General features: G+C 54.7%; 1 protein-coding gene across 1 annotated transcript; it reads left to right on the top strand.

Annotated features, from left to right (window-relative positions):
- Positions 1-7,209: 7,209 nt before the first annotated feature.
- On the top strand, positions 7,210-19,631 carry LOC121088185 (T-cell surface glycoprotein CD4-like). The gene is made up of 10 exons (XM_040593886.1): positions 7,210-7,435; positions 13,158-13,295; positions 15,460-15,615; positions 15,701-15,844; positions 16,084-16,356; positions 16,803-17,165; positions 17,281-17,523; positions 17,614-17,732; positions 17,963-18,030; positions 19,250-19,631. The coding sequence occupies exons 2-10, from the start codon at positions 13,229-13,231 to the stop codon at positions 19,263-19,265; spliced, it is 1,449 nt and encodes a 482-aa protein (XP_040449820.1). The 5' UTR covers positions 7,210-7,435; positions 13,158-13,228; the 3' UTR covers positions 19,266-19,631.
- The last annotated feature ends 1,031 nt before the right edge of the window (positions 19,632-20,662 follow it).

Raw genomic sequence — 20,662 nt, 5'->3', positions numbered from 1 at the left:
GCGGAGGTGCGAGGCAGCCTTGCCTGCTCCAGCTGTCCCACGCCGTTCCAGCCGGACGCTGGAGCAGGGCCGGCATGAGCAGGACCTTCCACCTGGTACTGGGCATCGTCCCAGGGGAATCAGCGTGCTGCGATTTCTGCAGGCTGGAGTAACCTGTGCAGCTGAGCTTCCTCTCTGCCAGAGGCTTTGGAGAGAGAAAAGGTGGGTGAGCCCCCACGGGGCTAAGGGGCCAGCCAGTGTCCAGCAGGACCCCAGCATATTCTCCCAGTGCCCGACAGAGGTTTGTGCTCCCTCCTCGCACAGGGTGGGGTGCCCTGTGCTCCTGTAGGCAATGCTGTTAGCATCGCCTCCTCCCCACCTGGCTGCTCCCATTGCCGAGGCGTGTGCCCCGTCTGCCTCTCACCTTCCTGTTTTCTTGTACTCCCTGACCTCCTCTGGCCGTCGGTTCTCGGGTCAGCTTGTTCATTCTGTAAAAATGGCTCTTCATCAGTTTTGAATTGAAAGCTTTCTGCTTTCAGAAGATAATAATATTAAAATAAATATAATACATGAAATAATAAATATAAGAAAAAAAAAAAAAAATAAAATAAACCAAAAAAAACCCTGTCTCTTGGCTGCCCTACCCCAGCATGGGGTCTTGCATGGACTGGGGGGGGGATCTGCTCCCCGTGGGCTCCATGGGCTGGGGGCACACCTGCCTCACCGTGGGCTTCATCACGGGCTGCCGGGGGGATCTGCTGCAGCACCTGGAGCCCCTCCTGCCTCCTCCTGCCCCGGCCCGGGGGGCTGCAGGGCTGCTGCTCTCACACAGCCTCACTCCTCTCTCCCGCTGCAGGTTTCCCCCCTTATTCTTAAATCCGTCACCCCTGAGGTGCTGCCGCTGTCACCGCTGGGCTCAGCCTCGGCCAGCGGCGGGTCCGGCTGGGAGCCGGCTGGTGTGGGCTCTGTCGGACACGGGGGAACCTTCTGGCAGCTCCTCACTGAAGCCCCCACTGCAGCCCCCCCACTACCAAACCCTTGCCATGCAAACCCACAGACAGAAGTAGAAAGTTTGAGAAAAACACAGGGAATCCAGTGGGTTCCCTTTTTTCAGAGGGGAGCAGTAAAGGAACGCAAAGAAAGTGTTACGCATGCAAATTCCTTTGCATCCAACCCCTCCAAAAAGAATGGGAAGAGGATCTTTAATCCTAAATTATTCTTTTTTTATAAGACAGACAAGCACTGTCAGAAAAAAAAATCAGAGCTAGGTCCAGATATTCTGCATCCAAGACTTCTGAGGGATTTCAAGTGAAAAGCTAAGTGCTAGCAAATAGTGTAATCTGACAAAGAAGCAATTATAAACAGCACACCTATTGTGGTGTTGGCACATTCTGCACAGCCTTTTAAAAATAATTAAAAATTAGAACCAGATCTCAAATTATCTAGGACATTAAGGCACAATGAGTTTTGTACCTGCTTGGCAAACCTGTGTGAACAATACCAGCACCAATTCTGAAAAAACAAAACAAAACAGAACAAAACAAAACACCCATGCCTTACTACTCTGCTTGGATTTCTTCAACACCTTGATGCATCAGTGAATAAAACTAAAATATACGGGGTCCTTCATTTTGTCTTCCCAAGGTTCCCTCAAACTGAGCTCCTTCAGGGAACTCTTGTTGTAGGTTCTGCATCTTGTGCTGCCCGCTGAGACCCTGGGACATGTCACTGTTGACTCCATCGTGCTCATGGCTCCTACCACCAGGTTTCCATCCTGCTGGCCTGCCCGTCCCAGCTACGAGGTGGGTGTCCCTCCCGCCTGGGCGTGCGTTTCAGGGGGTCTTACAGCAAGAGGATCCAGGGCAGGACACTCTGCCCAGGGAAAACGGCGGGAGGGGGTGCACAAGGGCAGCCTTTGGAAGGACTTGTTAATTCTCCTTTTACTGAGGTTGCTCACGCTCCTCTTCTTTTACAAGCACTGGGCGTCTTCCCCTCCTGCCACCAGGTCAGCATCTCCCTTTTCCATGGGAAAACAGCATCGGCTTTCGGCCCCAGGAGGCGGCACTGGCAGTGTCCCCAACAAGCCTGTTGGGGGGCGGCAGAGGCTTGGCGGGGGCCCTGGGCTCAGGCATCCCCCAGCCCTTTGAAATCTCACGCCCAGGTGAGCGCAGGCACCCAGAGGGTCCCCCCGAGGGGTCCCACCCGAGGAGTTCCCCCCCCGCCCCACCGCCCGGGCACCCCGCAGCTCCGCCGTGCCAAAGCCTTGCGCCTCCATCCCCAACCGAGGGCCCACGGGGTCCCGGCGCTGTGCCCCGGGCGGGAGGGGGGGGCTCAGCGTCCCCCCGGCCCCTCGGCTGCCTGGCCCGGGCCTGTGCCGCCATCTAGTGTCCGCCGCGACCGGAATCCCCCGCCCACCCGCGCCCGCATCACCGGGACCCCCGTCATTTGCTCGCCCCGTGCTCAGCCCGGTGAGCCCTCAGCCCGCCGTCCCTCGGCTGTCAGCTAAGGAAGCCACAGCCACCACGTTTTACAGCAACGGCTCCGAAGCAAAACCCTGCGGCTGCGGCTGCTGCGAGCCCCAGGCTGCTCCCCACGGCATCTCCAGACCCCCGGTGCTGACAGAGCCCCCCCAGCCGGGTGTCGCACCAAGCACTGTCACCAGCTTCTCCCCTTTCCTCTCGCCGAGGTCATTGCTGTAAGGTAGGAAGGAATATCCATCCAACGTGGGTCCTAGAGTCTCCCACCCCCCCCCCCCGCCTGCCCGTTGCACTGCTGGCACATCTTAACATGGTTTGTTGGCTCGCTTCGGCCCCTGCTGCTTCTGGGGCGACAGGCGTTTCCAGCCGGTGGTTCTGGGGTCCCCCCCTCTGCGGTGCCCCAGAGCAGCCCCTGGCCCCGGCACATCTGCTGAGCCCTTAGCCAGCCTCCACGCCTGCCAAAACACAGGGGACCCTGCTGGCGAGGGACACCCACCCCTGGAGAATTCCGGACTCTCCTCTGTGATCTGCAAATGAACCCCTACACTCGAGAACCCTCGGGCCCCAGCCCCAGCAGCAGCAGCCAGGCGCCCAGCGTGGCAGGGAGGCATCTCCCCCCAGCGCAGCCGGGGGTCTCCTTTGCAAGGTGCAAAGCTGGGGGGGCAAATCACCGAGCCCCTTCGCCAGACAGCTGCCTGCTTCTAGCTCTCCCCGTCTGTGGCAGCTGTGCCCCTCAGCCAGCTCCACAGGCGTCAGCAATTCTGTTACGAGACAGCGCCCGGCCTTCGAAGGTGCTGCCACCCGGGTGCCTCGAGGTTTCATGTGTTTCATGCTGTGTTCAACGCTCGTCCTACCTTCTCTCCACCACCGTGGAGCCATCGCAAATTTTCCAATACATCTGGGTGCCCTTTACCCATCACAGCCCACAGGAACATTCCTTGCCCTCACCGACATGCAGGGAACATGCTTTTAAGGAAAGCATCTCTGGAGGTTTCTCGGCTTTCCACTGGAGTCAGTCACACGTCCATCTCTACACCTGATTTCTGAGACCCTTTTCTTCCCTTTTCACATTTCTCTGGAGAGGTTTTGTGTCCCTGCACCCAGAGTACCCTGGGAGCCTCCTCTTCCGCTGAGGTCTGCAAGAATCTGTCACCCGCCAACCCCAGTTTGCAAAAACATTGCTGGTGATGGGATTAGAGCAAACAAGGACTGGGGAGGGTCTCTGCAGGGGAGAAAGCAGGGAAACGTGACAGCTGCAGGCTTGGCTGGGGGGAGCGGTGCGTAGTGCTGGTCCTGCTCTGGCGCGAGGTCAGCGTGTGGTGCTGGATAAGCCCCGCGTTCCCCAGGGGTGCAGTGCAGCAACTGTCCCAGCAAGGTGAGAACCAGACTCACACGGAATTTAAAAAGCAGTTAAATATTTATGAGAAATATTACATTCAGAAGAGAGTCTGTCTGGCTAATATTATTCATCCCTCTTGGATTCTGATGTTTAATTAATGCTTGCAAAGTGCTTTGAGATGCTTGGATGAAAGCGCTACAAACACGTCACTGTGTGCCGTGACCCTCGGTCCCAGAGGTACCTGCTCGCCACAGAGCTGCAGCAGCTGGGAGAGATGAGGCTCCCTCCTGAATCCCTTCCCTGGGGGGAGAATGGGTCTGTGTGTGGGCCAAGCCAGCAGCTTCGTTCCCTCAGGCCCACAGCCCTGCTTCTCCTTGCAACTCTGCAGCAAGTTCAAGTGTGTTTTGGAAGCTTCACCCCTTCAGGGAATGCTATTTCTGGTAGATATTTGCAGTGACATAAACCAACTGTTTAAAAACAAGCCAGTGTTTCTACATTACAGCATGCTGGGGACACAAAATGCAAGCCAAAATCCATGTGAGCTGGAACAGCGCAATGCCCCAGAGCCCCGAGCCCCAAGCCGCCAGGCTCTTACAATCCCAACCTGACTTTTGCCAGCTCTTCTTTTCCCAGGACAGCCCCTCTCTGGCAGCTAGGATCCAAAATGGACATTTACTATTTGCAGGCATGCGAGAGCATCTTGAAGATGCTGGTGTGATGTGGTAGTCTCTCGCAGGAGAGCCATGGCTCAGAATGGGGCTTTCACAGGCTCTGGACATTGGCAAAGCAGGCAGCTATCCCATCCCATCCCATCCCATCCCATCCCATCCCATCCCATCCCATCCCATCCCATCCCATCCCATCCCATCCCATCCCATCCCATCCCATCCCGTCCCGTCCCGTCCCGTCCCATCCCATCCCGTCTCGTCCCGTCCCATCCCATCCCATCCCATCCCATCCCATCCCGTCCCATCCCATCCCATCCCATCCCATCCCATCCCGTCCCATCCCATCCCGTCCCATCCCGTCCCGTCCCATCCCGTCCCGTCCCATCTCGTCCCGTCCCATCTCATCCCATCCCATCCCATCCCATCCCATCCCATCCCATCCCATCCCATCCCATCCCATCCCGTCCCGTCCCGTCCCGTCCCGTCCCATCTCGTCCCGTCCCATCTCATCCCATCCCATCCCATCCCATCCCGTCCCATCCCGTCCCGTCCCGTCCCATCCCATCCCATCCCATCCCGTCCCATCCCATCCTGTCCCATCCCATCCCATCCCATCCCGTCCCATCCCATCACCCCATCCCATCCCATCACCTGTATCCCACACTGGGAAGCTCCTGTCTCACAGCTTTCACTGTGATGGGATGGCTTCACCTTTCTCCAAAGACAAAGCAATGGACGACTTGGTGTGCTCAAGGCCTGATCCGTGCTGTTCCTTTCACACGTGGTGGCACATTAGGAACCTCCGTGCTGCGTTTGTCTGTCCCTGCTCCTCCAAAGCCTGGTTGCTTTGGGGGTCTCACACCCCCATCCTCCAGACAAAGGGGCAAGTGGCTGCCAGGAGGAGAGTGGGTGGCACAGAGATGAAATCTCAGCCACGTCTGGGGCTCAGTGGGTTTCCGCCGTCTTGACTGAGGCTGGGATTCAGAGAGAGAGAGACCAAATGTGGGTGGAAAACCACAAAAGCCCCCTCCTCCGCCCTACAGAGAAGGGAAACAGCTGAGATTCAGTAGCGGTGCAGGTTACCCAAGAGCAACCTTGCAGTGGGCTTGCATGGCAAGGTTTTGGTAGCAGAGGGGCTGCATGGGTGGCTTCGGTGAGACGTGAGGAGGAGCTGGCCCCAAGTCAATCACAGCTGTGTCCAGGCCAGACCCACCGTGGGCCAAACTGAGCCAACCGACAACACTGGGGGTGCCTCTGTGGTAACATATTTAAGAAAGGATATAAACCACTGCACAGCAGCCATGAGAGAGAGGAGAAAATGTGAGAAACGGCTCTGCAGACACCAAGATCAGGGCAGGAGGGGACAGGTGCTCCATCCAGGCTCTGGAGCAGATATCCACCTGCAGCCCACGCAGAGTCCATGTCGGAGCAGCTCCTGGCAGGATCTGGGGCTTGTGGAGAGGAGCCAGTGCTGGAGAGGTTCACTGGCAGGAGCTGTGGCCTGTGGAGGACCCATGCTGGAGCAGCCTGTTCCCGAAGGGCAGTGGCCCATCTGGAGCAGTTAGAATCATCAAATCATAGAACAGCCCAGTCTCGGCAGGACCTGGAAAGACCATCTGGTCCAGCCTTTCGTGGGAAACCCCAGATGGGATTATCTAGCACCCTGTACAAGATCTTGTACACTATCTTGAAAGGCCCCGGCGATGGGGACTCTGCCACATCTCTCAGGAGGTTGCTCTGGTGAATGGTCTTTCTCACTGGAAAAAATGTCTTTCTTACGTCAAGATGAACAGAAGAACTGCAGCCCGTAGGAAGGACCTGCACTGGAGCACATCATGAAGGACCCCACGTCGGAGCAGGGTACCAGCACGAGCAGGAAGGAGCGGCCGAGGCAGTGCTATGAGCGGACCACAGCGCTCACAACCTGTCCCCCTGCGACACGCGGGGGGAGGAAAGAGGGGCAGAAGGGTCAGGGGTGAAGCTGGGCCTGTGAAGGAAAGGCGGGTGGGGGAAGGAAGGTGTTTTTACTTTTGTTTTCATTCCTCACTACCCTACTCTGTTTTTAATGGGCCATAAATTAAATTAACCTTTCCCCAAGTCAAATCCGTTTTGCCCGTGATGGTAACCGGTAAGCCATGTCCCTGTCCTTCTCTTGACAAGACACCCATGAGAGATCTTTGCTCTTATCTTCTTCCCCTGCCCTGCTGAGGAGGGTGAGGGAGAGTGGCTGGGTGGGCAGCTGGCAGCCAGCTGAGGTCAACCTGCCACTGCTATAAAAAAAAATTAAATTCTGTCATCTCACCCCAGATCTCAGCCATCCTCCACAGCCAGGTACCTCTAACATCGCCAGGGACCCCTTCTTCTTCTATTATCATCCCCACGCTACTCCTGGGCTCAGGTCCCCGGCTCGCGCCACAGAGGTGCCTCCTTTTCGGGTGATGCAGGAGGCAGGCTGGGGAACGGAGGTCAGCTGGCTCTTAGACACCGTCAGAGGCGGGCTGGGTCCGGATCTGCTCAGCTGATACCTTCATCTGCGAGCTTTCTTTGCCAGTAGAGCAGAACCAGTTTCCAACTGTTTGCTTTTAAGTTCCAGCCCCGTCACGGCATCCCATCAGCCGCCATATGGCCAATAGGCTCTCTCTGTTTCACACTCATTCTGCCCAGGCGCTGCCATACATCGCCTTCCGTTATGGTCTCCATCTCTGGTCACACCAGGTCAAAATCACATGCGCCTGGAAATCCACCATCTGCCGAGAGAAGCTGGCGGATGTCAGCAGAAGCCGGACCAGCAGCAAGACCTTGCTGACGCTCCAGCTGGAGAGGAGGAGACATCAAGGCCCACGTCTGTTGAGCTGCTTTCTGAACGTCGACTTCATTCTTCTTTTGTTTCAGCTGTAGCTGAGTGAGATCAATTACGGCAGGTGACAAACACAAGGAGACAGAAACGCAGAGGCAGAGAGGAAGGAGAAGAGGTAAGGAAACTTTCTTTCTTTATTTCTCTGAGAAAAGAGGCCAATATGTTTTCGGGTTTTTTAATGTTATGAACTTTTTCTATTCCACGCAAGTTGCTGTTTCAGCTCTGATGGGACTGGGTTTGCCCCACTTATAGGTCTGATGTAAAACCATCTTGAACCTTTGACTTTCTGCTGTGCGACTCTCCGAGGCCTTTTAGTTTTAACTGAGAAGTGTTTGCCGCCCTAGATGTTTCCCTGAAGAGGGCAAAAAGGAGGGGGCTACAAAAAGCTCACCATGCCTTGGAGCCTGGGGATCTCACAGGTCTTTTAAACCCACATATAGAGAAAAATGTCCACTACGAGGGGTCTGTCTCTGGTGACTGTGTATTGCCAAGGACTGGAAATGCACTGGGGAGCAGCCTTCCACCAGCTGCCACTTGCTATCACCTTCTCTGCATGCCCTCCAGGGAAGGGAACTTTATGCTAAAAAAAGCCTGAAAAATAAGAAGATGCCAGTCTCCGGCTGAGGAGGGATGTCTGCTGACATCTGTATGTGCTGAGGCCAGAGGGCTCCGCTCTGCTAATCCGAGCTGACTGGCTCCCTGCCCGGCACCGGCTGCCGGTGCAGCCCGATCCACTAGCTCGGGGCTGAGCGAGCCACAGTTCTTGGGGAAAGAGGGGTCCTTTCAATTTAAGGACACCAGAAAAGAGCCTTGCCTTCCTCTTCCATGGGCCACCGCACTGTTGAAAACCAGAGTTTCATTTCTGGTTGAATTTTTCAACTTTCAGGTGGTGCATCCTGCCCAGCCTCCGCCAGCCCCCTCAGGTATCCCTCTCCATGGCGCATCAGGGCTGAGCTCAGGACACTACTTAGTGTTCTTTGCTAGAAACAGGACAGTCCTCTGCAGTCCCGGCTGCATTTTAGTCTCAAATCGATTCACAGGGTTTTCCTTTATCCTACCAGTGGGTATCCTACCCACGAACATGGCTGCCAAAGCTGCCTGCACTGCGGCCGGGCTTGCCTCATCCAAACTGAGCATCCCTCCCGTTCCCACTCACGGCTCTCGGGCACCCAGGGATGGTGCCCACCCGATCCACTGCAGCCTCACGTGAGGACTTTGTATTCACTAGGGAAAAATAAAGGAGGGGTGCGTTTTTGCTGGGAACGGGCAGAAACACGCCGTTTTGCTGTGCTGACCCTATCAGTATGTGTATAGACCCTGACCCTGCCTGGGCTGTACATCAAGCCAACTGTGTGGTAAGGTCTCGCTGTCCCTGCTTTGGCAGCTGCCTTAACGGTACCTGAACATCATCCCAAGCGTGCACATGGCTCGGCAGGGCGATGGAGAGCCTGCCTTCAGAGCGCATCTCGGCACTTCGGCTAGTCACAGTCCGCCGTGGCTTTAGAAAGTCACTGTTGGGCTGCAGCTGTGGACTGCAGGGCAAAAGGTGGCTTGTGGAGCAAAGAGGAGGGTTAGGGGGAAAGAAGCAGGGCTGGGAGCTGGGGGGAAGCTCAGAAAGCCGGTGCTGCAGCGCCCGTGAGGCAAGGGCAGGTCTGGGGTTCCCCTTCGGCTGCCAGAGGCTGGAGGGAGCAGCCAGGGCTGTGGCCATGGAGCTGCTTCCCAGGGCACCCCCTGGGTCGGGGCACCCGCCTTGGCCAGGGGCATGTTATGGCCAGAGAGCTGGGCCGGTGGCCCGGCCACCCTGCCGTGCCCTGACAGTGGGACATCTCTCAGGGGGGATGGGCAGGAGGCCAGCCTGGCCCCCAGCCCCGGCTCCAGCAGGTCCCTCTCGCGGCTGCTCCCCTGGCCGGCCAGAGGTGCACAAGGGGAGACCGAGGCAGGGTCGGCCAGTGGCACGGGGACAGCGGGGCCCGTGAAATGACCTTCACTGCGCTCGTGTCTTTGCTCTCTGCTGGCTATTTCTGTTGCCTTTGCTCTCCCACCCTGCCTGCCACTCCCATACGTTTGCTCTAACGTTAATAAGGAATTCCAAGGAAACCGCTACTCCAAGAGCCAGACCAGCTTCGCTTTGGATGTTTGAACTGGGAAAAAGGGAGGTGACCGGCTGCAGCCCCGTGCCCCGGAGCCTCGGCCAGCCGGTGTGCAGGGCGTGAGGCAGCGGCAGAGGGAGGCGCAGCAGCAGCCGCTGCGGCAGGGAGCCCAGTACGGAGGGGGGCGGGGGGGGGGGGGGTTGGGAGGCCCCCCCGCCCCAGCAGAGCGAGCTGCTGCCAGATCAAAAGCACAGCCACAAGCAAGAGCAAGAGGAAAACAAGAAAACCACACTGCATGAAAGAGGCACAGGAACACACCAAGAGGGGGAGACGGCCCGCTCTGCATCAGAAGCAGTTGCTGAGCTGTTTTTTATTTCAGTTTCCTCCTGCACCAGCCCGTGCCAGGCGGGGGGACAGCTTGTCTCAGGTGCCAGCCGTGGGGCTGGGGGCCAGAGGGAGCGGGGGGCTGCCAGCCGCTCTCCCAAGCAGATGTTCTGCCGGCCAGGCTTCCTCCTGCAGGCATCATGCCCCTGGGGAAGACCGCTCGCTACCTCCTTTCCCCATCCCTCAGAGAGGCAGGGATCATTAAAATAAGTCAAGAAGGAAATTAAACCAGTTTAATAAGAGGGAGAAGTTAAAATGAAATGGAAATCAATGTTCACTTGGGAGGGAGCCCTGCTCCTCTGTCACTGGACGTGCTAATAAATCAAGTGTGCCTGGACCGATTCTGGCACAGAGGCCAACCGGCATGAGATGGTCTGGGCTATTAAACTCACTCAATCTCCAGAATGAACTGGCTACAAGCCAGCCACCTAACGGAGTGGTCCCTGGCCCACGCTAACACCTAAATGCATCCCAGGAGCTGCTCGGGAGAGTGAGAGTTGTCCTGGGCCAAAAATGTGTCAGGAATTGTTCTAGCAATTTAACAGGACTGATGAGTGTGTTCCAGCGCCTGGGGACATTCCCTGACACCAGTTAATTTACCAGCAGCAGGGTAAGATACAGCGGGGCTGTCTGTCAGGAGGCTGGGGGTCTGCTGCCCGCTCGCTCGCTTAACGCCGCAGAGCCTCGCTCCCTCCCATCCCTAAACTCCGGAGCAGCGTTGCCTCTCGTCTGGCCTGGAGGGATGCAGAAGGTGATAGAAAGACTCGGGGGAAAAATAGGAAGTGGCATGGGTGAGCAGCAGAGATAAACAGGGAGAGCAAGAAAAGTGTGTGAAAAATGCTAGGTGAGGGCAACGCGCACTGCCCGCTGGCTGGTGGCACATAGCTGGCACACACCGTGCTGTGGGGTTTGCCACAGAAAGGCAAAGGTTAGTGAGAATGAAGTAGGAATGCACAAGATGTGAAACCACAAGAAGAAACAGAAAAGCAAAGATGTCTCGATCTGCCCTCACCAAGCAGCGCAGGGGCAGCGGTTCACCGGCCCCGGGCGCCCTGGCAGTGTGGGTTTGCTCAAAACTGGGCAGCAAGAAGGCGAAGAACAAACCGAAGCCAGAAGATGACAGAAAATAGAGATTCCTGGCCAAAACAGAATGATGGGGCGTGACTCAGCGATTTCATTTTTACCTGTTCCATTACCTTCAGGTTTTATATAAAGTTTAATGACTTGAAAATATTTGAAATCCAGCACTGACCCCGTTGATGTGCAGGTACCGCGTTAGAGCCAGGGCTGGCTTTTCCCACTGGTGCCGCTGGGACAGGCGACGCCAGTATTCACAGCGGGGATGAGGTTTCTCCGGTCGTCTCAGGAGCAGCTCCTAGGGCCCTACGCCAGTTCTCGGTTATAGATGTTTCTTTGCAGTGAGATGCATACAGATGCCTTGCTGTTGCCCCCGTCTTTATTCTGCAGCATAGCCCAGCAAACTGCTTCATCGCTGCTGCTGCATCTTGCTGGACGTGGTCTCCAGCCGCATGCACCGGCTCCTTTGTTGTACTTGTTTCGCACAAAACAGCTCGTGCAAATATTCTCTGGGGCTGGGCTGGGTTTTTGACTTACACGAGGCAACCCACAAATCTTCTCTGACTGTGCCTTTGCCATTATTCTGCTTCTGATGGCGCACGTGGCTGCTGCCTTGCTCTTGCACCTGCACTTTGCATACATGCACACGTGTGCATCTGCCTGGCCGTCAGAGTGCCAGTCACACTGACCTGATCCCCATGTAAAAGTAGCACTGATGTTTTCATCTACTCTTTGATAGCTTCATGTGCTCTGATAATTTAAATTAATTTCAATATTCAAGTGTCCTCTAACAGAATATATTATACTTAATATTGCACACCATACATATAAATACAGTACAAAATTATTCTTGCATTTTGTTTGAGTTCACTCCTGTTATAATTCCAGCCTTCCGTCTGTCACTCTCTTGGCATGGGGAGCCCCTGCTCTCCAAGAAGTGAGGTTGCCTCACTGGTTTTGCTCGCTCCAACCAGTCAACCTGCTTGGCTTCCTTGTTGCAACATACGCCTTGGATTAGGGATGGAGAGCTTGGCAGTCTCCTCGCGCCAGCAGCCATGGTCCCCTTCACCTTGTCAGTGCACCCAGCTGCAGCTGATGCCAGCGCTCAGTCTCTGCTACAGTCAGATACTTCGTCTGATCTGAAAACCCAACACCGTAACTAGCTCCCAGTTCCCACTTCAGGCTCTGTTACCGTCAACGCAACTTCTTCTTTCCCACCTCATTCCTCCCTTCTCCCCAAACTTTCTGTTGAACAGCCCTAAGGATTCCAGCAAGTCTTTCCAATGCCACCAGACCTGGTGGTTATTGAGATTTTTAAGGTAAGAAATAAGTAGGCAAAAAAACAAACTAAAGAAAAATATTAATAACAGCCTAAAGGTGGCCTCAATCATAGACTCACAAAATCACACAGAAATATTTAGATGGCAAGGGACCTCCGGAGGCCTCGGGTCCAACTTCCTGCTCACAGCTGGGCTGACCCTAAAACGGCAGCACCTTGCTCAGGGCCTCATCCAGGGAACCTGTGGACATCTCCAAGGGCGCAGGTTGCCTGGCATCGCTCGGCATCTATTCCAGTGCTGCACCACCTTCAGCAGCAAGAGAATTCTTCCTTATATCTAGTCAACAGTTCCTTGCTGCAACCTCTGGCTGCTGCCTCCTGCTCCTCTCCCGTGCCTCTCTGAGAAGACAGTTGCTGCTTCTTCCAGGTAGCATCCTTTAGACAGTGGGAGACTGAAATGAGATCCCACCTTGGCTCCCCTTCCTCTCCCCTCCAAACCCAGCTTTCTGTCACTCCCTAACCTCTTCACCATCCCAGTACCCCTCCATTGGGCTCTGTCCAGTTTATTGGCATCTGCCTTATACTGGGGGCCCTAAAGTGGACCCTGTATCCTAGATGGCACCTCAGGTGGGCCAAACAGAGGGAAATAATTACTTCCCTCAGCCTGCTGGCTGTCTTCCTGCTAACTGAGCCCTGTATGTCGTTCGCCTTAATCGCTGCGGGAGCGATGATAACCCACCATGGAGAAGTGAAAAAGCACAGACCTCTTGGCAGCACGAGCACCTGCAGTCCAAGGAAGGCCAAGGAATACCTAGGGATGTTTAATACCAAACACCAGGGGCAACGCTGCAGCTGGATTCTTTGCTGAAACACAGGGCTCTGGTGACTTCACCGATCAGTTTCCACGTTGCTGCACTGACGGGTGGTGGGTACTGACCGGGAACATGGATCCCATCCACCCAAGTCTGAAAACCAAGCGTTATTAACGGAGCGTTTGGGTCTTCCAGGCCAGCACCCCTGGGGAAGGAGAGCACTTCCAGCGGCGCAGCCTGCAGCAGTGAGGCGTGTCCCTGCAGCGATGGAGCCTTTGGGCACGGTGCTGGGTAGCGTGCTTGCCGTGCCTGCCGTCTTGGTTCTGCATCTGGGTGAGTCCTCGGCTCAGCAACTCCCCCCGGTTCTTACAGCCTTTCCACAAGCCTTAGCGACATCTGGGGTAGGTTTAGGCTCCTTGCAGTTTGCCGTGTAACGTACCTGTTCAGAGCAGGCTCCTTCCAGCCAGGAAGCTGCGGCAGCAGCCGCTTGCCTCGCCTGCCCACCGCTGCCCTGCCCAGCAGCGCTCTGGAGGTTGGGGCAGCGGGGCTGGACGCTGGGAGGCTCCCTGCAGCCATGTCCTGCTATTTCAGAGGCAGCATGGACAGCTCAGGCTTTGGGCCTCGGGTTGTTCCCAGCCCCATTTGGCTGAGCCTGCCAGTGAAACTGGGGTGTCTGGGCACCAGCAGGCTCAGGGAGCTGCCCCGCAGGGATGCAGCAGTGGGGTTCCCCCCAAAGCCCCGCAGGGATGCAGCAGTGGGGTTCCCACCAAAGCCCCGCAGGGATGCAGCAGTGGGGTTCCCCCCAAAGCCCCGCAGGGATGCAGCAGTGGGGTTCCCACCAAAGCCCCGCAGGGATGCAGCAGTGGGGTTCCCCCCAAAGCCCTGCAGGGATGCAGCAGTGGGGTTCCCCCCAAAGCCCCGCAGGGATGCAGCAGTGGGGTTCCCCCCAAAGCCCCGCAGGGATGCAGCAGTGGGGTTCCCCCCCAAAGCCCCGCAGGGATGCAGCAGTGGGGTTCCCCCCAAAGCCCCGCAGGGATGCAGCAGTGGGGTTCCCCCCAAAGCCCCGCAGGGATGCAGCAGTGGGGTTCCCACCAAAGCCCCGCAGGGATGCAGCAGTGGGGTTCCCTCCAAAGCCCCGCAGGGATGCAGCAGTGGGGTTCCCCCCAAAGCCCCGCAGGGATGCAGCAGTGGGGTTCCCTCCAAAGCCCTGCAGGGATGCAGCAGTGGGGTACCCACCAAAGCTGCCTCCAGCTGTCGGGGCAGAACCACATGCTCCTCGCCACAGATCTGCCCTTACCAGTGTGATGGTACCAGCTTCCTTGGCTTGACTGCTGATGTTACACCGTCTGGTGGCCCTTTCAGTGCTTATTTCCCAAGAAAGGAAGGCGACCGAGTAAGGCCAAGCCTGCATTTCTCAGATACTCAGCTTTGATTCCTCTGGTTGCAGAGGAAAGATTGGAAATCTTTTATGCAAAAGTATAAAGATTTACCTTTCAAGCAAAGCAAAAATTACCCTTTCTTATTAATAACATAATTTCACAGTTTAAGACAAAATTGTCATTTTCTGTGGTCTGATATGTGATTATTGAAAATCTGTACTGGCAATGTTGTGGATTGCCTATGCCCTTGGAGGAATACGTAACTTGTGGAAAACCCTATGTAAAACTCACAGAAACTTTTTATTTTGCACTTCTGTGGCTCCCTAGCACTAGGGTCACCTGGGGGACCTGCAGGCTAGGCAGCACTGAGGGCTCACCGGCAGTGAGGCAGGAGACCACAGCCCCCTCATTCCCAGCAACTCATTTCCTCGGCAACTCCATCTGCTTCTTATGGTCTCCTGCAGAAACCCTCTTCCCAGCGAAGGAAGGGAAGCAGTTCTTCCGAGATACTGCTCCTAATGTTCCTCCATGTTGTACATCCTCCTGCTTTCACTGTCACATAGCCCTCACCCAAGCACAGGAACCCACCGTCAGGCCAGCCTTCTTTCTTTCTGTTTTACTTTATCCTTTCGTTTTCCTGGGCTTTCAGTCTTGCTCCATGCAAAAACTGAAAGAAGGGGCGAGCAGATTTGCCAGTGCTGCTGCAGGTCTTGACTGGGGAGTGAAGCAGGGCTGGCGCACGCTGTGCGGCCTTTTCCACCAGTACAACAACTAAATCTCGTCCAGTGGGAAAGGGTCGTTCCAGTAAAACTGTTGACATCTCAAAATTGTGAATGATGGTGAATCCAGAAGAACCACCGGTATTTTCCCCGTTTCTGAATACATGTGAAACAGAATAGCCGAGAGCCCGGAGAAGGGCCCCAGGGGGAAGCTGAAAAGAAAAGGGCTGGTTGGGTGATGAGGCAAAGGTGTGAAAAATTCAGAAATTGAGGATAATCTTCCCAGTATCTGGAAAGTGAGGAGAAATACATGCGTCTTTCTGGAGGGGCGGGAAGCGTTCGCTGAGGCAGCCTTCGGGCAGTGAACATCTGCCTTTCTCGGTGGGCATCGGCTTGCAGGTCTGGTCCCCGTCATGGCTCAGCAAAGTGAACTGCAGGTTGGGGTCGCAGGGCAGACGGTGACCCTGAGCTGCAGAGGCATACCTCACGACACAGGGGTGACCTGGAGGTACTACAGGCTTGTTGTAAGGCAGTTTAAAAGTAACCATTTGAGAGGTAAGGCTCCCAATTCATCACCCCTTCTCCCCAGTACACGGCTAAGAAACCTCTCCCTTCCTAACAAAGCTTATTTTAACAAAAGGCAAAGCCGCCATGACGGATCGATCTGAAATCAGCTCCACCAGTAAGCACCTGAAGGTGTGGGGGCTGAAGCTCTCCGATGCTGGCGTCTACACCTGTGATTCTGGCTCTCGCACAGTCAGTATCTCACTGCATGTCTTCCAACGTGAGTGACCAGAGGGCTTTGATCCACGAGGGGGCAAGGGGGCTGGGGACCGCGGGGCCCGGAGAGGCGTCTCTCTGGGATTCCTTATCCAGGCTGCCGTTTCTCTGGCCTGGGCTATGGTAGTTCATTTCTCCTCCAGCTGCAGGGCACAGTGTCCCCGTGTTCTCTTTGCTGTGACACTCGTCCCTTTCTGGCTGGAAGAGGAGTTGAGTTACTGGCTGTGCTTTTCCTTTTTACAGTGACGATCTCTCTGGACGGACACTTCCTACCAAAAGAGGTCCCCGAGCTGATTTTAATGCAAAATTCATCCCATCCTCTACCCCACCTCAGCATCACATTGTTTGACAGTAACAATCACACCGTGACACCACAACTACAAAACAAGACCCCTCAAAAATACATACTGATGTTAAAGCAACTGAAGGCTACGGACAACGGGACCTGGACGTGTCATGTCCATTCAGACTCTCCATTGATTGATCACAACATCACCTTTGATGTGAAGGTATTAGGTATGCAACAGCCAAAATGCAACTCACACAGGCTCAAGAACCATTGCTCCCTCCAGCTCGTGAGCCAAGCTTTTGCTTTCCAGCACCCCAAGCAATGGTGCTCCAGGGCTGATCTCCCACAGCTTCCAGCACTGCAGCTTGGCGATGGCTCTGCTGCCTGAGCTCTGTTCCACACTTGCTCCCATTTTCCTCTCCAGGCTTTGTAAGGAGAGGATCCTCCTCTCCCTGGGGTCTGTTCTTCTCAGCTCTGGTGAGCTTGGGTGCTTTGGCTCTTTAAACCTCTCCTCAGACACTAACCGTCCAACCTTCCCGGAGTATCTCTCAGTTTTTCTCCACGTCCTCTTTCAACCGAGCACAGCCCGTGTCTCTGCAGAGCAAGGGAGGACACCGAGAAGTGTAGCTGTGGCTTTCCTTGCCTCTGTATTCCCTGTCTCTATTGAATTCAGGTTTTCAGAATCCAGATTTGGAAAGAAAGTATGCAGCTGTCGATAGCACTGTCACCTTGTCATGGCGTCTGAACTTCCAGAAGGTAAAATGGCAAGAAGGTTTCACAGGCCAGCTGAGCTGGAAGCAAAAGGAAAGTGCGACTGCTCATGAGCTGCTTGATTTCAACGTCACGGCACGAGGAGAGCAGCATGAGACCAAAAAAAGCAGCCCCTTGCGGTTTGAGATACCTGAAAGCAAACCTCAAAGTGCCATAGAAGTGAAAATCCCCAAAGTCCATTTCAGCCACTCCGGGCAGTACTGGTGCCGGCTGGCGTACAGCAGGAGGTACACACAGAGCCAGATAGAGCTGCTGGTGATGAAAGGTGAGAGAGAAGCGGATCGAGAGATGAGGAGCTGCAGAAACCTGGAAGCCACAAGAGTACGTGTGGACCCGTCTTCCCATCCTCCCACTCACGTGTCCTTTTCTTACCCTCACAGTCTCGGCTGACCCTGCTGGGCCGCTCCCCAGCAGGGCCGAGGTGACCCTCACCTGCCAGGTCTCCAGTCCGCTCCCACCCAATGCCCACTTGCTCTGGGAACGTGTGAACGGGACTCAGGTGGACGTCAAGAAGTCAAAGCAGCACGAAATGGAGGTGGAGGTGAACGTCAGTGCTGCAGGGCTGTGGAACTGTCACCTCATGGAAGACAACGAGAGGAAGATCAGCCTTCACTACCTCGTGGGTATGGAAACCAGCATCACCTTCCTGCCTCCACACAAAAGCCTTAAAATTCTCTTTGTTTCTGTGTCTGGATATTTTTCTCCTTCCACAGAGGAAGCTCCTGGTTGGATTAGCTATATGGCAATCGGAGCAAGCGTCGGAGGCAGCATATTGGTGTTTGGCCTTGCGTGCCTGTGCATCATCAACGGCATAAGCTGGCAGCGGAGAAGGGTGAGTGCCCTGGTCCCTGTGATGGGCAAAGAGATGGCAGTGTCCCCAGGGCACAGGAGGAGTCCGATTTTCTCTCTGGGTGTGGGGCAGAACAAAGGGTCAGTCCATAGACTCAGAGCAAATGATTAGAGATGGACAGCCTGCAGACGTCAGGCAGTACCTTACTACTACTTCAGAGGAAAGCATTTGAAGCATAAAACTATCCTTCTTTATCCCTTCTCTCCTGGCAGCAACGGGCAAAAAGGATGGCACGAGCAAGACAATACTTGCTGGAAAACAAGACATGTCAGTGCCAACAGTAAGTGACAACAAGGGCACCCAGAAGGGGCAGACTCCTGTTCCAAGGTGGGAGAGCCAGACGGCTGAGTGGGGACAAGTGGAGCTTGAGCCTGCTTGGTGCTACAGCACGGCTGCAGCTCAGCGTCTTCAGCTCTTACCCACGTTAAGTCATGTGCAAGCGTTATGAGCTATGTTTAATGAATGTCCTGTTACGCCCCGAACCCATGGTAGCACTCTGCTAGGAAACTGTCGAGCAGAGAGGTGTTAGCCAAACCCAAGCAGAAGTTCCAGAGCCCTTTGGTAGGTTCCACAGTGGGTCTGGGACCTGGATATCAAGGCTGTGGAGGCAGAAGGCGCACAGCCAAGCCCAAGGATGAAACCCAGATTTTGAAAATGTGTGATGTCCATAATGTAATTCCAGCTCTGCTAGCACAGTGCTGGACTTCAACCTGTGAAAATTGCCAGTAAACTCCAGGGAGCGAGGAAAGAGAAGAGAAAATCACAGAACACTGTGAACCATGCCCTCTCCCAAAGGTCCTGTGTGATGTGAAATAGTCCTGACCCTTTTCAGGAGCGAGGGTTTCTCAGCAGAGCAGCTGCCCTTTTCCAGCCCTTTAGGCTGACAGGGTATCAGGCATCAGAAGCAGCTGTGGAGAAACGCTCACAGCTGTTCTGTCACTGGGAGTGGAGAGCCAAGGACAGCATAAATATTGCATGAACAAGTTGAATGAATGTAGAGGTACAGAACTGGACCTCTGCTTAATTTTCACTGGTGACAGTGGCACACTGTGATGGTTTCACCTACTTTTTTTCAGTGAGGGTGTTTAGGGCAAATGCCGCGTTATAGCTAGGATGTGTATTTGGTGAAGAGCTGCTTAGCATACCATGTGCCAAAGAACTCACCTCATCACCTCCATTTTGTCAAGGTTAAAAAAGAATCCCCTTAAGGAGAGGACAAAGCTCATACAGCTACATCCAAACCTAGATAAATCTGTGGAATACAAGTGCTGATACAGTTGTTCCTTAACTCTCTTTGCCAAGTAAGCAGCTCAGTGTAACTGAAACCTGAACTGCAGCCACGTGGATGCAGAAGTAACTATCTGCATCCGCAGCTACTGAGGCAGGCAGGCATCCTCTACACTGTGCAACAAAGTGGGAGGCTGGCTGGCTTCGAGGTATCTGAGTGAAGCTTTTCACCTCTACAGTACTGGTACTCACGTAACACTTTTCTCTTGCAGCCAGCTGAATAAGTAGTATTGCAGCACTGGAGTCAGAAGGACTGATGAAGTCTCTGCCTGTACCAAAACACCTGCCAGCCCATAGTGCTCTGTGCATCCATCTCCCTTTCTCCTGTTTTGATGTAATTCTGGATTCCTTCATCATTCCCTCAGTCTAATGCCATGGAGGGTTGCTGTCTGGCTAGCAGCCGACAGACAAGTCAAGAAACCCTTAAGAGTTATGATTGATCCCCAGTTCTATAATGAGAGACACTGAGCAGAAGGGAGAGATATATACATATATATATGTGCCTGCATCTTGCTCATGCACTTAATTTGACCTTCTTGTGGAACTAATTTTATGCACTGCTTTTATCTGCCTGAGAGACAATAAATTACTTCAGGGTTGGGTGGTGGGGTTTTTTTGCTGCTGAACTAAATTTTTTGTGAGGCACGCTTGTCTGGTTCAAATTCACATTTCTCCCTTTCCTGCTAGGATGTGGAATCCTGATTCTCACTGTGTCCCACACCCCTGGCCGCCATGAGCTTTCCTTCATGCCCTCTGCTCTCCGTGAAACCTGTCAGTCCTCCTTCCCCTCTCCTGGGTGGTCTGAGCCCTGCGACACCCCCAGTCCCATCCCTCAGCCCGTAGCCTTCCCCTCTCCCACAACACACCAGTGCACAGGTGGAAATGCCGTGGGCAGTGGGGTAACCGGGGACTTACTGTGTCAGAAAGGCAGTTCAAGAGAGCGATAGCTTCTGGAAATCAGAGCCTGAAGCTGTGAATGTTGATCTAGAAGGTAAGTTTGGGAAGGGGGTGGCAAAGTCATTTCCGAGGAGAACAAACCAGCCTTGGACTGAGCAAGCCCACAGAGCAGAAGAGCAGGCACCTCTGCGAAAGCCACTAAAAATGGTTCTCACCAAAATGACTCTCTGCGGGCTCAAGGAGATGGGAAAAGGGAGTGGAAAGCCCAGGGAATTTAGGATGAAAGTAAAAGTGTGTTGCTGAGATGCCAGAATGTCCTGAAAGAAAAATTCTGGTAAAATATGTACACAGAAGCCTTGTGTTTATAGAAGTTATTCTGAAATCTGCTAGTGGCAGGTCACAAAGCCCTTGGGGTCCCACAGCTGCCACCGGCTGCGGTCCGGGTCTGCTCGGCTGCACTGGGCTGGCTGGGGGGGCAGCGGGGGCTGAGCTGTGGGAAGGACTCCACATGGCACAGACCCTCCCGCAGGATGCCCGGTGCTGGAGGAGGGGGTTTCTCTGTAGCAGTCACACCAGCATCACCGTTACTGGCAGAGAAAGGACAGGTGGCAACAACAGCAGCGACAACATCTGCGAGCCAGGGGAAACAGTGTCATGCATGTGTGTGTCCCCACCTCTCCCCTGGAGTGGGGACGCAGCCCCAGGTGGCTGTGGCAGCAGGTGTGGGG

Source organism: Falco naumanni, chromosome 5 (assembly GCF_017639655.2).
Source record: "Falco naumanni isolate bFalNau1 chromosome 5, bFalNau1.pat, whole genome shotgun sequence".
NCBI classification, from domain to species: domain Eukaryota; kingdom Metazoa; phylum Chordata; class Aves; order Falconiformes; family Falconidae; genus Falco; species Falco naumanni.
The sequence above is the reverse complement of the archived record's forward strand: the minus strand, read 5'-3'. Positions and strand labels throughout refer to the sequence as shown.

Bases quoted from the DNA above. Each gene is read 5' to 3' on its own strand.
- LOC121088185 (XM_040593886.1), top strand. From the start codon at position 13,229: ATGGAGCCTTTGGGCACGGTGCTGGGTAGCGTGCTTGCCGTGCCTGCC. The intron at 17,166-17,280 runs GTGAGAGAGAAG...TTACCCTCACAG, and splicing joins AGAGCTGCTGGTGATGAAAG to TCTCGGCTGACCCTGCTGGG. The intron at 17,524-17,613 runs GTATGGAAACCA...CTCCTTCCACAG, and splicing joins CAGCCTTCACTACCTCGTGG to AGGAAGCTCCTGGTTGGATT.